At 53.8% G+C, this 15,349-nt stretch overlaps 1 protein-coding gene across 4 annotated transcripts; it reads right to left on the bottom strand.

Annotated features, from left to right (window-relative positions):
* Nucleotides 1-369: 369 nt before the first annotated feature.
* On the bottom strand, nucleotides 370-15,053 carry KHK (ketohexokinase). 4 transcript variants are annotated; one of them, XM_003908394.4, is made up of 9 exons: nucleotides 14,437-15,053; nucleotides 8,661-8,777; nucleotides 6,488-6,622; nucleotides 6,165-6,299; nucleotides 4,297-4,369; nucleotides 3,450-3,596; nucleotides 1,834-1,922; nucleotides 1,541-1,698; nucleotides 1,144-1,453 (listed from the first exon to the last, which is right to left on the bottom strand). In XM_003908394.4, the coding sequence occupies exons 1-9, from the start codon at nucleotides 14,526-14,528 to the stop codon at nucleotides 1,353-1,355; spliced, it is 1,047 nt and encodes a 348-aa protein (XP_003908443.1). In that variant the 5' UTR covers nucleotides 14,529-15,053; the 3' UTR covers nucleotides 1,144-1,352. The 4 variants fall into 4 exon arrangements, with proteins under 4 accessions (XP_003908441.1, XP_003908442.1, XP_003908443.1 ...); XM_003908392.4 differs by lacking the exon at nucleotides 6,165-6,299 and having other exon boundaries at nucleotides 370-1,453; XM_003908393.4 differs by lacking the exon at nucleotides 6,488-6,622 and having other exon boundaries at nucleotides 370-1,453.
* Nucleotides 15,054-15,349: the final 296 nt, after the last annotated feature.

The raw sequence follows: 15,349 nt of genomic DNA, 5'->3' as shown, positions 1-15,349 counted from the left end.
TCCCCCCGGGCCACCTCTCTACCCGTCCAGCCTGCCCAGACCCTCTTAGGGGAACGGGGGTTGGGGACACCAAAAGGACAGGGATGCCGCCTTCCCAGTGTTTCTGGGCCTCACGGTGCTCCGGCAGCAGACCGCATGGTGCCAGCCATGGCCAGCTGCAGAGGACCCAGTGAGGGAAGCTCAGTCTATCCCTGAGCCCCAAACACTCTCTGGTTCCCCCTCAGCTGGTGTTCAGACACCCCATGCTCTCCTGCTGCTCAGGGCAGGTGGCCCCATCACCCTGTATCTGCCCCCACCCCCAGTAATGTTAATCATCACTAAAACTTTCTGAGAGCCTCGTACACATCAGGCATCATGCTGGGCATTATATATATTACATGATTTTATCCTCGCAATAATTCTGTAGCCAGGCAGAATTGGCTCCATTTGACAGATGAAGAAATTGAGGCGGATTGTGTTAAGCGCTGTACCCTAAGGTGACATGCAGCTAATTAAATGGCAGATTTGAATCCAGGTCTGTCTGACTCTAAAGCCCTTTACATTATATGCTCTTTACATTATAAGGCCTTATCCACTCTATATTGGAGTTGGCCCCAATTCCAATATGTGTTCCAGATCCGACCTCCCTGAGGACAACACTCTATCTTGGGTCACATTTGTGGCTGAGGCATCCCCTTAATTCCAAGGTGGGCTCCACGGGTGAGACTTTCAGGCTCTGGGGCAGTCAGCGGGAGGAGATATTTTTGGACAACAAAGACGCCACCAAATCACAGGTTGGTGGGCAGGGCAGAGGAGGCGCCCCACCCCCTCGCCCCCCACTGGCCTGTCAGTTTGGCTCAGTCGTGTGGACTCCCAGCTTCTGAGCTATGGGAATAGAGTCTGCACAACACAGGGCCCCAAAGAGCTCTCATGGCTTCTGGTTCTTTGGCAGGTTCGCTGGGTATGGGCCACTGAGTGTCCTCCCCAGCCAGGGCAGAGCTGGTGGCAAGCCTGGGGCACTTCTTGCTGCTATTGCCCAGGCAGCCCCTCCTCTGGGCCTGGGTGGAGAGGTTAATTTGGGGAATGGACACAAGGAGGGAGGACTGGAGAGTCAGAGCCTCAGGAATGCCCAGCCAGAGCAGTTCAGACATCGAGGACAGAAGCTGCCAGGGGAAGCTGGCTCTGAGGAAGATTTATTCGCTCTGAGGCTCTGCAGGGAGAGACGTGTGGGGAACACAGGACACAGGCAGAGTCCTCCCCACAGCCTGCATCTGTCCCCTGAGCAGGGCAACCTGGATGCCAGGCTGGATGGAGGGCAGAAGGCGATGCAGCCGCAATGTCAGCCTCCATAGTGTGCGGGGAGCCGGCACCTCCTACCGCACCGGCTCTGACACGATGCCATCAAAGCCCTGCTGGCCACACTTCTTGCCGGCCACCTGGCATCCGAATCTCAGTGCTTCCTGCACGCTCCTCCCTGGAGGAGGGACAAGTAACTAGGTCAGCCAGGTGTTTGGGGCAGGGACAGGTCCCAGTCCTTTTCCCCTCCTGCTGCCATACTCACCCTGGGAGAGGCTGAAGATGACGGAGGCATTGAAGGTGTCTCCAGCCCCCAGGGTATCCACCACGCGGGGTGGTGGGAAAGCATCCGAGTGGATCAGTTTGCCATCAGGGCCCAGGGCGTCGGCGCCCTCCTCAGCCCAGGCACAGACAAGCACAGCCCTGCAAGACAGCTCCACTCAGCTGGGTGTTAGCCCACTCCATCCCCCCAGCCATGCCCCCAACCCCAGGGTGGACCCCTGGAGTCCAGGCTCATCCTGTACCCCCTAGAGCCCCTTCCTGGCTTCCCCGGCTCACCCTTTCCTCACACGACCATACAAGCCCCTCAGGGCTTCCCCTGCTGACTGGAACCCCAAGTGCTTGGCCACATCTTTGCTGACAAACACCTGTGGGCAGTGGAAGAGAAGCTGGTGGTCACTTCTAACTCTTCACTCACCAACAGCAGCCTGGCGTTCCCCCATTACAACACGACTCCCCTAACACGTCCACATAGATCCAAACAGCATCTCACTGTCCCACGGGAACGTGGTTTCCTTTTTTCTTTATTTTTTGTAAAGACAGGGTCTCCCTGCGTTGTCGAGGCTGGTCTCGAACTCCTGGCCCCAAACCATCTTCCTGCCTCAGCCTTCCAAATTTCTGGGATTACAGGTGTGAGTCACCGCACCCGGCCAGAAACACATTTTTATTGATGCTTATATATAATAGAATACCTAAATTGTGAAACAAAAGCCCTGGTCCGTTTGTTCTCGGATTAGTGGATTGAAAACCACAGAAAGCCTTGAGCGCCACCTTGGGGTGGAATCTACCACGCCGTGCTGGCTCCCCGGAGCAGTTTTGCTGGGTTTTCCAACTGTGTCCTGTAGGTATGGTTTCTTCATCTAGAAAGCAACGGGGCTCCCTCAACCCTACCTACACTTTAGAATCTCCAGAGGAAGTTTTGGTAAAAACAAAAAAAACCACCGAAGCCTTAACTCTACCCATGCCAATCAACACCAAGATGGTGCGGGCTCAGGCACTGCAATCCTCCTGCCTCAGCCTCCTGAGTAGCTGGGACTCTAGGTACACACCACCCTGCCAGGAATTTTTTTTTTTCTTTTTTTTGTATAGAGACAGGGTCTTGCAATCTTGAACTCCTGGGCTGAAGTGATCCTCCTGCATTGGCCTCCCAAGGTGCTGGGATTACAGGTATGAGCTACTGCTCCTGGCTCATTTCTTTATTTTCATAGAGACAGGGGTCTCACTATGTTGCCCAGGCTGGTCTTGGACTCCTGGCATCAAGCAATCCTCCTACCTCAGCTTCCCAAAGCACTGGGATTACAAGTGTGAGCCACTGCACCTGGCCTGCATTCATCTTTTTTAATGTGCAGCCAAGGTTGAGGACCTTGGCTGGATGGTCTCCAACCAACTTCTGCTATGATGCTGGACTTATCTCCCAAATTCCATTTACATCCAGCCTTTTCAAAAAGAGACTCATGTAAGTCTCCTTCCCACCCTCCCCTCACCCCTAGCAGCCCCCACAACCTGCCAGACACCCCTGAGTTGGAAGAAACCTCAGAGAACAGTTGTGTGTCCTCATTCTGCAGAGGAAAAGACTGGGGAGCCCCAGAGAGGAGCTGCTTCCACACAGGCTTGCCCTGTGGCTGTCTAGGCCCTACCCAAGCCCTCTGAGTATTCTTACACCCATGCACCCACCTGGGGCGGAGACATTCTACTCCTTGGTCACTGCTGAGGCCTGCACTGGAGTCCAAGGCTAGGGGTCTACCTCTTTGCTTTAACCCCCATCCCCCATCTTCCAACGCCACCAAACCAGGAACCACTATTCCAATTGTGGTAGGCAGGATTAAAGGACTCTGGCTCCCTTTAAGAACCAAATTAGCCAGAAGTGGCAAAGAGAGGCTGAATGGGGCACCCACCACGTCTCCGTAGCCAAACAGCTGAAAGAGCTCCTCTCGTGGCTTCTCCACTTCCACGGACACCCGGATCTTCTGCTCTGGAGGCTGCCTGGTGTTGTGCGCGTCTATCCGCTGCAGCATCTTCACCTGCTCCGATGCATTCCGGCCCTGGGGCAGGACAGGGCAGCTCAGGACTGCTGGGCACTGCCTGGTCAATCTGGCTCATTCTTCCTGCCCTGCTGAAACTCTGGGTGCGGAGGGAGAGGGCCTCGGGGAGGCTGGGTTAGAACCCCATCCTAAATTACAAAATTCAGAGCTGTCGTGGACCTTGAAGATCTATCAACCCGCTACTCCATTCCACAGATGAGAAGACTAAAGAATAAAAGAGACACTGAAAGACCTACCATAGGTTAAATGATGGAGCTAGAACTCAGGACTTCTCAGGATTTCCTCCCACCCAGACTCCAAAACCTCTCTTGGAGTAAAGGCTCTAGTTCTCTTTATTTGGGAGCTGAGTTAGGCCCTGTCCTTCCTGCTTCCCCAGAGGTAATGGGTCAGGCCCTAAGCAGTCAGACGTCCGCCAGAGGCAGAGTTGGAGGCGGTGGGGCAGCCCGTAGCACAGAAAGCACAGGACTTTGCCTGGAGCCAGCTGTGCCTATGTTCTGCTGTGTGACCTTGAGTAAGTCACTTAATCTTTCTGGGCCTTAGTTTCCTCACCTGCAGACATAAGGAAGGATGGAGAGGGAATGAGGGGGTTGGATTCATTTATCTCTAAGGTACTTCATGGTTCAAAGAAACCAAGGAGGCAGAACATGTGGAGGAGGCTGGCAGGTTGAGCCCCTCAAAACACAGGTAAGGCAGGGCTTGCCTCAATGTGGATCCACTTGAACTGGGTCAGATCAACCTTCTCAAAGTCCGTAGCAGACACATCTGGCAGGCTCCTAGGTCACAGAATGGAAAGGACAGAGAAGAAGGAGCATGATGGCGTCAGCCAGGGCCAGGATCTCTAACTGGCAGTTGTGGACCCTGTGCCTTCACTGCCAGCAGCAGGGCAGGAAGCTGGATCCACAGCACAGGATTCTCAGGCTCAGCTCCAGAGTGGTCACTGTTACAGTGTGCTGGGGTGCCCCTTCCTGAGTTTGAGGTTATGATTAAATTATCTCAGGGTAAACTGAACAGCAATACGTGTCAACTGGCCAGGTCTGTGTGCCTTGGAGACTGCATCTCCCAGAATGCACCAAGAGTGCCAAGCCTACACTTCCCAGAATCCCTTGCAGCAGCACGTGGCTCCCACTGGCAGAGCCCTGGGCAACTATAAAGCCCATGACCCTGTGCCTGGGCTTCCTGGTCCCCCTCACTTCTGGCGCTCCAGCGTTGGGGTTTACCTATGGCACCCCTGTCCTGAGTTTAGTAGCTCCCTGTTGCATCCCTGAGGTCAAAGTAGTTAGCACTAGAGGAAGACTTTGTGTTTGGCTGGTTTAGGAAAGGAGATCCCCAATAGGGGTCTGCTCCTGAGCCAGAGACCTCAGCTCAGCCAATGTCCCCACTCCACGTTCTATAGCCGAGTCCTTCCTCTTAACTATAGCTGTGTGATCTACCCGGCCCTTTTGGAGGCTGCTTCCTCACTGATAAATGGGGCCGAAACCCCCAGCCTCCCTGCAGGCTGCTGTAGTTGCAGGTAACGTGTGTGAATGTGCCTGGACTGAGGCCAGTGGGCAATAAACATTTCTCCTCAGAGCTCCTCTCCTGTAAATAGCTATGTTGCGTCCTTGATCAGGGTTACTACAGATTGTTGCTTAACAAGCATTTGACTAGGATTGCCCAGTGTGAAGGTCACCTGTAGCACATATACCTGCCTACTCACTCACTGCACATATGGAGCCCAGGGATGGCTGCCCCTCCTCCAGGTCCAGCAGTCAGGCTGGGCAGTAGGGACAGCCTGAACCTCAGGGCTGCTGGGCTTGGGCCCTCTCAGCTGTAACAGTACCTGGCACATACTAGGTTCTCAGAAAACTAAACCTCTAAAATCCTGCAGGAGGGAGTCTGCGAGGGATAAGGTTCTAGGCCCATGGGGCCTCTCTTGAGTGGCCTGGGACCCAGAAGGGAAGGATAGCCCCTTCCCCCAGGTCAGCACCATGTTAGACGACCCCAATCTGCTGACCCACGCAGGGTTCCCTTTTCCCTCCTTCAGCAATGGCTGTGAATGGTGTGTGGCATGTGTGGCCTGGCTTCATCATGCCGAAACCTTTGGGGGGCTCATCTCTTTTACACACCCAAACCCCAGCTCCTTGGTGCCATGCTGCAGGCTGGCAACTCTGGGGCTGACCCTGGAAATCCCAGTGGGCCCCCCCAGCCCTTCTTAAGAAGGGTTGACTCCCATCTCCCACCCTTCTGTCCTGAGAACAGTTTCCCCGCACCCACACCCAAGCTGCCAATTAACTATTTAATAATTATGGAGGAATCACATCATAAATTACATTTTATATAGGCCTGCCTGCCCTTCTGTGGTGTTGACCAAGGCCAAGTCACCAGGCACAGCAAAGCCCATCCCTTCCCACCTCACTTTTCCCCTAATTAAAAGCAATTAGGAAATCACTGGACATTTTGGCAGGGGAGCAATTTCTGGTACACAGAAGCCCCAGAGGGGGCAGTTGGGATGTGCACGGTGGCGAGTAAGGGAACTGATTGAGCCAGCTGATTGGGGGGTTGTAGCGGGGCGAGGCCAGGGGGCCTTACGTGTCATGGAGCACAATGGTACGGTTGCCATTGGAGTTGTTGATGATGCAGCAGGAGCTGGGGGTGTCCCCCTTGCTCTGCCAGGCCACCTGAGACACGTCCACACCCCGCCGCCTGAAGTCGGCCACCAGGAAGCTTAGGGTGGAGGCCGGGCCAGGAAAAGGGTAAGGAGACACAGATTAGAGCCTGCAAGTGGCCTTGACCTCCAATAGGAGTGGAGAGAGGGTGCTGGAGCACACGAGCCTCTAAGAGAAGAAGAGTCCTGTTCTGGGAGTTTTGGTGACGGCGGCAGCAGCTGGCAAGGCACAGACAGTTGTACAAACCTGTCGTAGTATAGGATGGTGCGGCTACCACTGGCCTCGTTGATGATGACCGTGGCGATGGGGACGGAGCCCGTGGTCTGAAAGACCGTGTAGCGTAGGTCCACAGAATAGCGGCGGAGGTCATCCAGGACAAAACTGCCAGGGCGGAGTAACCCGAAGCGGGTGCGGTTCGACAAGGGTTTTGGGGACTGGAGGGTAGCTGGCAGGGCCACTAGGGACCCTGAAAGGCAGGGGTGCAAGCAAAGGGGCTGGGAGAGAACTAGGAATCATATTCTTGCCACAGGTAGTGCAACAGGGCAAGAGATGCAGGAGTGCAGAGCCTGGAGTTCAGAGAGAGAAACACTAAGGGCCATCCTTTTAGGTCTTGGCTGAAGCATGCTCCAATCCTGACTGTTTTTCAGTCCAACTCAAGCTGGAAAATATTTGCTCCTGTTCGTAAAGCTAGACAGGACCCTAGAACCTGTACCCTGTTTGAACCAAGCAGGTGGGGGCACCGTGGCTGGTTTCCTGCAATGCCCAAGCAGGATTAATAATTAATCTCCAAGGCAATACTTTGCCCCCAGCTGTCCTCCACAAGCTCATCCATGGTGCTGTCCTCTCTGAGTCCCTCCTAGTCCTAATGCTGTGATTCCTCTCACTCTCTGCCTGCCTCCAGGAGGCCCAGCCTGGAAGTGGTGCTGCCTTGGTGAGCCAGCTCACTGCTCTGTCCTCCTGCAGTCAGGTGAACCCTCCTGGGCAATTAGCTGGCTCCCCGTGCCTGATGCCATTCAGTGTGGGCCTGGTCCAGGACTCTCTCTCAGAGTGCCCTCCACGCAGAGTGAGCCCCAGGGCAAGGACAAGAGGTCAGCCCCAGCCCTTCCAGCCCTCTCTGGACATGCACTGTTCTGTGCTCAAGAACTGGCAATTATGCCCAGCAGTGCAGCCACCATCCTGGCCAGAGCCCGCTTTCAGCAACACCAAAGCTGGATAATACAGATTTGCATGAAGATACCAAGTCAGGGCATCATCCCTTCACTTACAACTCCCTTAAATATAGTAGCTTTCCCAAAGCATTGGAAATATGGTTTGGTTTGCCAAATAACGTTTGCACCCCAGTGCCTGGGACATGGTAGGTGCTCTCTAAATGTTTGTCAAGACATGGGGAGAATTCTGAATAGCCCACCCATCGGCATGATTGCTGTGTAAATGATAGTCGACCACCCTAAGCCAGAGCCACAGTCCTGCCTCCAGCTCAGAGGAAAGGAGCTATTGAAGAGGTTTAATGAGTCACCAGCCCTTGGCTCTGAGCCGTCCTGTCCCATCTCACAGGGCAGATTCTCTCCCTCTATTCTCTTCCTGCCAGTTCATCAAGGCAGGGAGTTTGGCTGTAGCTCAGGTGGGTGGACTCTGCCAGCAGCCCCCTTCAAACCAGGGTTCAAAGGGCTGCCTTTCACAGGCCAGCAACCTGGCAGCCTGCCCCGGTGCCCACAGTGTGCAAAGTGTGGGCCTCACCTCCTGATAAGTGCTTGCTGAGTCGGCAGCGCCAGGGGTCAAAGGGTTCTGAGGTCCCTGCAGCAGCCAACATGGAGGGCGTGCATGAGCCACTGAGGGCTATAGCCCTGACAGCCGGGGAGCTGGAAGGTGTGGGTTCTGAGCCCAGCTTTAGCACGTGGTTTCAGGGTGTCCTTGAACAGGGTACTCTCACTGCTTCAGTGAACAACAGGGACATAAGCACCAGCCCTGCCCCTCAGCTGGGACAGAAACTACGGGCCTGGACCTGGGGGCCGTGGATGGTGGCCATTCCTGAGGGAGGATGGGTACTGTGTGTCCCTAACTGTCTTCTGCCTCAAGCACGGCCAAGATAAGGGACTTAAGATAAGGCAAAGGAAAATCCACCGCAGAGTCTGCAGGAAGCAAGGAAGGAGAAGGGAAGAGGCTGAAGCAGGCTCCAGGAAGTGTCCAGGAAACAAGCTGTGGCAAGGAAAGCTTCACAGGGGCAGCATCAGCCCTCAAACCACAGAGAGGCCGCGCCAAGGCAGGGCTGAGAGTCTGGTGCTCCACTGTGCCCCCTCCCCGCATTTCTGCCAGACACAACCCATTTCTAATCCCCCACCCACCCAGGGTGGACACATCTTTCTTCTCCCCCCACGATGCAGGCAGGCCTTCCCCAGTGGACTCTCCCTCCTGGACTTACTCAGCAACATGGCCAGGGGCCATTGAGCCCATGAAGGCACAGGGGGCTCCGAGCAGGGAGAGAACGGTGCAGGAGTTGGACGCGTTGCCTCCTCGTTGCCATCTCTGGGACAAGCACCTGCAAAGCACAGGGAGGGTCCCTGCAGCCCCAGCAGGCTGGTCCCAAACACAGTCCCCTGTATAGGGGCCTAGAGAATGTGACAGCTGGGGACTCTTCTCAGAAATCATCTAGGCCACCGTCTCACTTTGTACCTGGGGCAGCCGAGGCTGGCCAAGGGAAGGAGCTTGGCTGACAGTGGTGTCTACCTCCCCAGCCGAGGCTAAATTCAAGCTCACAGCAGTTCCTTTTGATATTTCCATCTATTCCTAGGGCATCAGGAAACCACTCACTTGGGTCCATCACTATTTGAGAGCCCCACTAACTCCAGGTCATCTCCTCCTCACCTTTTACCCCAGTCAGAGCTGCTCTGGAGGCTGCACCTTTGGCCTCCTCCTTGAGTACTGGAGCACCTCCAAGGACCTTGGGGACTAAGTGCCTCTTCCCAAAGGTATCACATTTACATCTACCCCTGTCATAGGAGTGTCTACTTCAATAGAAACTGCAGAGCTATAAAATCAAATGAGTAAGACAGGACAGCAAACCTGGACGTTGGTCATTTAAGAAGTGGCAGCAGGGAGCACTTCTCCATCTTTACTAAGAACCGATCAAAAGGAAACTAACAAGACACACATGAAGGGCTACATTGTCATTAGCGGCAAAAATGATAACTTTCACATACAGGGTCAAAGCACCGATCCTCTCACAGTGTCACTGGAGCCCAAATGAGAAGTCATTGATGAATGTTATTACTTTTGAGGTAAGAATGGTGTTGTTATTTCTATTGTGCCAGATCCAATAATAATAATAATTGTGGCAGTTTACAATAAAAGGAACAGTACCAAAGAACCACTAATTAAGAGAAAAAACTGAACCAGAATTTTTAGGCCAAAGCATATTTGTACACAAAACTTCAGTTTTGGGAAAAGGGGAGCATGATGTCATTAGAAAAAAATTATAGTAGGCCAGGTGCAGTGGCTCATGCCTATAATCCCAGCACTTTGGGAGGCCAAAGCAGGAGGATCACTGGAGCCCAGAAGTTCAAGACCAGCCTGGGCAACAAAGGGAGATTTTGTCTCTAAAAAAAAATTTAAAAATTAACTGGGTGTGGTGGTGCATACTCAGGAGGCTGAGGCTGGTGGAGCGTATGAGCCTGGGAGGTTTAGGCTGTAGTGAGCCATGATACTGCACTCCAGCCTGGGTGGCAGAGTAAGATCCTGTCTCAAAAACAACAATAACAACAATGACAAAGGATAGTAATTTTTTTTTTTTTTTTTTTTTGAGACAGAGTCACTCTGTCACCCAGGCTGGAGTACAATGGCATGATCATGGTTCACTGCAGCCTCAACCTCCCCTGCTCAACTGATCCCCCCACCTCAGCCTCCTGAGTAGCTGGGATTATAGGTGTACATCACCATGCCCTGCTAATTAAAAAAATTTTTTTTGTGGAGATGGAATCTCCTTATGTTGCCCAGGCTGGTCCTGAACTACTTGGCTCAAGCGATCCTCCTGCCTTGGCCTCCCAAAGTGCTGGGATTATAGGTATGAGCCACTGCACCCAGCTGGTCAAAGATTTTCAAGCTGGCTGGGAGCGATGGCTCACAACTGTAATCCCAGCACTTTGGGAGGCTGAGGTGGGAGGATCACGAGGTCAGGAGTTCAAGGCCAGCCTGGGCAAGATGGTGAAACCCTGTCTCTATTAAAAATACAAAAATGAGTCAGATGCGGTGGCAGGTGCCTGTAATCCCAGCTACTCGGGAGGCTGAGGCAGGAGAATCGCTTGAACCCAGAGGGTGGAGGTTGTAGTGAGTCGAGATCACGCCACTGCACTCCAGCCTGGGCAACAGAGTAAGACTCTGTCTAAAAAAAAAAAAAAAAAAGAAAAGAAAAGAAAAGAAAAGAAAAGACTTTCAAGCTAAGCTTTATAGAAATTTTTATGAAAAGAAAGGAGGAATCTTGAGGGATCTGTGACTTGATCAATAGTGAAGGACAAAGCTGACGTGGGAACCCAAGTTTCCTGACACCAAAGCCATTGCTATTTACTCCGTATTTTAAAACTAAAAGTAGTTAGGCCCAAGCTTTGATGAGGTTTCTAAGAAAGGGTATAGAATTTTACTCTGGGACGGCCAGGCGCGGAGGCTCATGCCTGTAATCCCAGCACTTTGGGAGGCCAAAGTGGTTGGATCATGAGATCAGGAGATCAAGACCATCCTGGCTAACACGGTGAAACCCTGTCTCTACTAAAAATACAAAAAATTAGCCAGGCGTGGTGGCGGGCGCCTGTAGTCCCAGCTACTCAGGAGGCTGAGGCAGGAGAATGGCATGAACCCAGGAGGCGGAGCTTGCAGTGAGCAGAGATCGCGCCACTGCAGTCCAGTCTGGGTGACAGAGCGAGACTCCGTCTTAAAAGAAAAAAAAAAGGAAAGAAAAAAAAGAAAAGAATTTTACTCTGGGGAAACCCTTCAAAGTCACACTGATATTTCCTGTGCAGAAATGCTCAGCTGAAGGCTGGGCACGGTGGCTCACGCTTGTAATCCCAGCACTTTGGGAGGCTGAGGCAGGTGGATCACCTGATGTCAGGAGTTTGAGACCAGCCTGACCAACATGGAGAAACTCCGTCTCTACTAAAAGTACAAAATTAGCCGGGTATGGTGGCACATGCCTGTAATCCCAGTTACTTGGGATGCTGAGGCAGGAGAATCACTTGAACCCAGGAGGCAGAGGTCGCAGTGAGCCAAGATCGCACCATTGCACTCTAGCCTGGGCAACAAGAGCGAAACTGTCTCAAAAAAGAAAAAAAAGTGCTCAGCTGAGCAGGGGGATGCTTTCTGGAAGTCTCTCGTTGGTATGGACTCTGGGAGGCAGGGGACATGTCCCAGGGGTCTGGCTGAGCTCCAGGTGGCAGCTCCCTAGAGTCCCCAACTGCCTGTGAAGCACAGAGACCCTGGGACAGGCGGGGCTGAGACACCCAGGAAGGTCTGGGTCCCCACTCGGATGTGCTTCTCTGGGAGGCACAACAGTCCAGGAGCCAGGCTGCAGGGAGCCAGAGCCATGGGGCTGTGGGGGAGGCAAGGCCTGGAGGGCAGGGAGCATGATGGATTGGGGAGGGGCTCTTTAGAGAGGGACCTCTCTCAGTGCCCACCTTCAGAACCTGCCCCATCAGTGTGGGCGCTAGCAGGACCTCCTTCCCCTACCTTCCTGACAAAATTAAGCTGAGAGGAAATGGGACTTCAGCTCTGACAGAGGTGCTGACTCTTTCCCCAGGCTCTCCATGGTCCTCGGAGAACCCATGGCCCTGGAATTTGCACTGTTCCCCTGAGATGAACCCAACTCCTCACTGAGTGCCATGTCCTGGGGCTGCCTTGACCTTGCACAGCGGGTTAGATCCACACAGTGGCATGCCTGTGCCCCTTCCCCACTGTCCCTGCACCCCTGGCAAGGGGCCCTAACCTCTGGCAAACCAAAGTAAAGGGTCAACTCCAAGAACAGCAAAGGGACAGGGTATACAGGAGATGACAGAGGGCAGGGACCCTGGACTCCATGCTAGGAGCTGCAGATGCTGCTGTGCCACCATTTAACTCTGTGGCCTTAGAAAACTTCTCCAAATCTTCAGCTTCTTTATGTATATAAAAGATTTCACTGATCTTTACACAGTTTCCATGGGCTGCTGGGAGGAGAGTATAAAATAATATATGTGATGGTGCTTTGTGACCCCAAAGCCTGGGGAGTGCTGGGGTCTCTCACCTCAGTTAGCCTCTCAGTCATCAGTGCTGTCGTGTCTTTCTGGAGTTCAGTCTTGAACTGCCTCTTATCCAGTTCTTAGCTGGGACAACTAATATAGCCCAGGAGCAATTCTCAGTGTTCTAAGCACTCACTGACTGCACCAAGAGAAAGCTAGTGTCCCGCCCCACAGAAATGCCTTCACAGCATTACAGCGTAACTAATGGTGGGGCCCTTAGCAAGAGGAAATACAAGAACCAATAAGCCGGGTGTGGTGGCTCATGCCTGTAATCTCAGCACTTTGGGGGACTGAGACGGGCAGATAACTTGAGGTCAGGAGTTTGAGACCAGCATGGCCAACATGTCTCTACAAAGAAAAGCCCTGTCTCTACAAAAAAAAAAAACAAAAACAAACAAACAAACAAAAAGCCGGGCATGATGGCATATGCCTATAATCCCAGCTACCCAGGAGGTTGAGGCAGGAGAATTGCTTGAATCCAGGAGGCGGAGGTTGCAGTGAGCCAAGATCGTGCCACTGCATTCCATCCTGGGCAACAGAGCGAGACTCCATCTCAAAAAGAAAAAGAACCGGCCGGGCGCGGTGGCTCACGCCTGTAATCCCAGCACTTTGGGAGGCCGAGGCGGGCGGATCCCGAGGTCAGGAGATCGAGACCATCCTGGCTAACACGGTGAAACTCCGTCTCTACTAAAAATGCAAAAAATTAGCCGGGCGAGGCGGCGGGCGCCTGTAGTCCCAGCTACTCGGGAGGCTGAGGCAGGAGAATGGCGTGAACCTGGGAGGCGGAGCTTGCAGTGAGCCGAGATCGCGCCACTGCACTCCAGCCTGGGCGACTAAGCGAGACTCTGTCTCAAAAAAAAAAAAAAAAAGAAAAAGAACCAACAAATCAGCTGGATGCAGTGGCTCACGCCTGTAATCCCAGCACTTTGAGAGGCCAAGGCAGGAGGACTGCTTGAGCCCAGGAGCTCAAGACCACCCTGATCAACATAGTGAGAAACCATCCCTACACAAAATTTAAAATACAGCTGTGATGGTGACGTGCGTGTGTAGTCCCAGCTACTCAGGAGGCTGAGGTGGGAGGATCACTTGAGTCTGGGAGGTCAAGGCTGCAGTGAGCATGGTTGCGCCGCCACTGCACTCCAGCCTGGACGACACAATGAAACCCTGTCTCAAAAAAAAAAAAAAAAAAAAAGAACCAACAAGTGACTTCAGTTTCCAGCAGACAACTGAGAAGGATGTTTCCACTACTAAACAGTGTTCACTGACCTTTGTGAAGAGGACTTCTGGTAAACTCCTCTTGGAATTTAGCACCAGGAAAAAGCTTGCCGGGGCTCATGAATCAGTTCTATCCATACATAAACCATGACATCTCATGTTTGCCTCCAGTACCAGCAAGCCCTGAGCTATAGTCAAAGCTCAAATACCACCGTCTTAAATGTTCTGCAACAGTGTAACTGTACATACTTTTTACTGTAAACTACCTCAAATCTTTCTCAGGAATAGGTGCGAGATATGTGTGATAAATAAGTTAGAAGTAAATGTTGATGAGAGGCAAGTGGGTTTAAAAAGAAGCAGCAGAAGCAGGAAACGGGTCCTGCACCTTGATAGCTGTGTGCCCCTGGATAAGCCCCTTCGTCTCTGAATCTATACTTGCTTATCAGTAAAATGGGGATCCTGATGCCTGACACCGTCCCTGAGTTGAAATGGAAATTGGCTAACACAATGCTATTAAATCCTGGGTCGTCTTATTAAAGACCTCATTCCTTCCTCTCTTCTCTCATACTGGGAGCCCCCCCAGGACTCCCGGGTAGAGGGCGCCGGTCCGGCCTTGAAGTTGGGCTCTCAGGGCCTCACTGCGGGGTCTCTGCAGCCTCGGTCGCTGGCACAAATGCTGGACTGCAGCAGCCGCTGGGGTCCCCTAGGGGACCTGGGCGCCCCTACCTTATCTCTGAGTCCTCCTTAGGGTACTTGTCCACCAGGCTGATGACGTCCAGCACCACTAGCCCCACGCACAGGATCTGCTTCTCTTCCATGAGGCTGATCCCAGAGCTTCCTGCCCGCCCGACTGACGGGTTCCTCCTGGCCTCTGCCTGTTATCCAGGAGGATGGTGTCCTCGCTCCCAGCTGCCCTGGCTCCTCCTCCGCGTGGGAGCTCCTCCTCCAGGGAGCCACCTGCAGCGGCGAGGGGTGCAGGAAACGAAAGGAGCTGGGCCCTTGTTCCCGACACCCGAAGACCCAAGCTGGCCTGGGAAAGCCAACCCGGAGGTCTTGGCCCCCGGTCTTCCCGTAGCAGGTTGCCTGGGCCTGCAGATGGCAACGCCTCCCACTTCTCAGCCTCAGTTTCCTTGCTTGTCAGATGGACTCGGAGCTGATGCAAACCTTTCTAAAGCGCGGCTAAGCGATCTCGAGAATGCAAAGAGAAAATGCGCTGGAAATGCGCTACTTGCCCCGCCCTCTGCTGCACCTGCGTCTCGGACTCCCGACCCTGGACCCGCGAGGTAGAGCTGGGCCTGCATCTGCAGCCCTGCCTGAAGACCATGGTCGCGGCTGCCCCGCCCCGCCCGGGTTAGTCCCAGCCGAGGCCACGCCTCCGCCGCGGAGAAGCGGGACCCGCCGGGCGGGCGGCAGCCTCACGTGGCGGGAACGCCGAGCGCCCCCTGGCGGACGCCGGCGAAATGGGCGGGACGCTAGGGAGATGTCTCAGAAGCCGGACAGGCGCCGCTTGCTGCCTGAGCCAACCGCCAGCAGCCCCGAGCCGGGTGGAGGCGGCGAGCGCAGTGCGGTACCCGGGGTTCCCTCCGGAGGCCACGGTCTCTCCCGCCCCGTGCCCTGTGCACGCCTGGCAGCCCCCGAC

Source organism: Papio anubis, chromosome 14, assembly GCF_008728515.1.
Source record: "Papio anubis isolate 15944 chromosome 14, Panubis1.0, whole genome shotgun sequence".
NCBI classification, from domain to species: Eukaryota; Metazoa; Chordata; class Mammalia; order Primates; family Cercopithecidae; genus Papio; species Papio anubis.
Note: the sequence above shows the minus strand (reverse complement) of the source record. Positions and strands in the feature narration are given on the sequence as shown.

What these genes read in the sequence shown, in the direction of transcription:
- KHK (XM_003908394.4), bottom strand. Translation starts at nt 14,528, where the DNA reads ATGGAAGAGAAGCAGATCCTGTGCGTGGGGCTAGTGGTGCTGGACGTC. An exon ending in GCCCCTGGCCATGTTGCTGA is followed by an intron (nt 6,623 to 8,660) that starts GTAAGTCCAGGA and finishes CCGCCCTGGCAG; the next exon opens with TTTTGTCCTGGATGACCTCC. An exon ending in CATCTTCAGCCTCTCCCAGG is followed by an intron (nt 1,454 to 1,540) that starts GTGAGTATGGCA and finishes TCCCTCCTCCAG; the next exon opens with GGAGGAGCGTGCAGGAAGCA.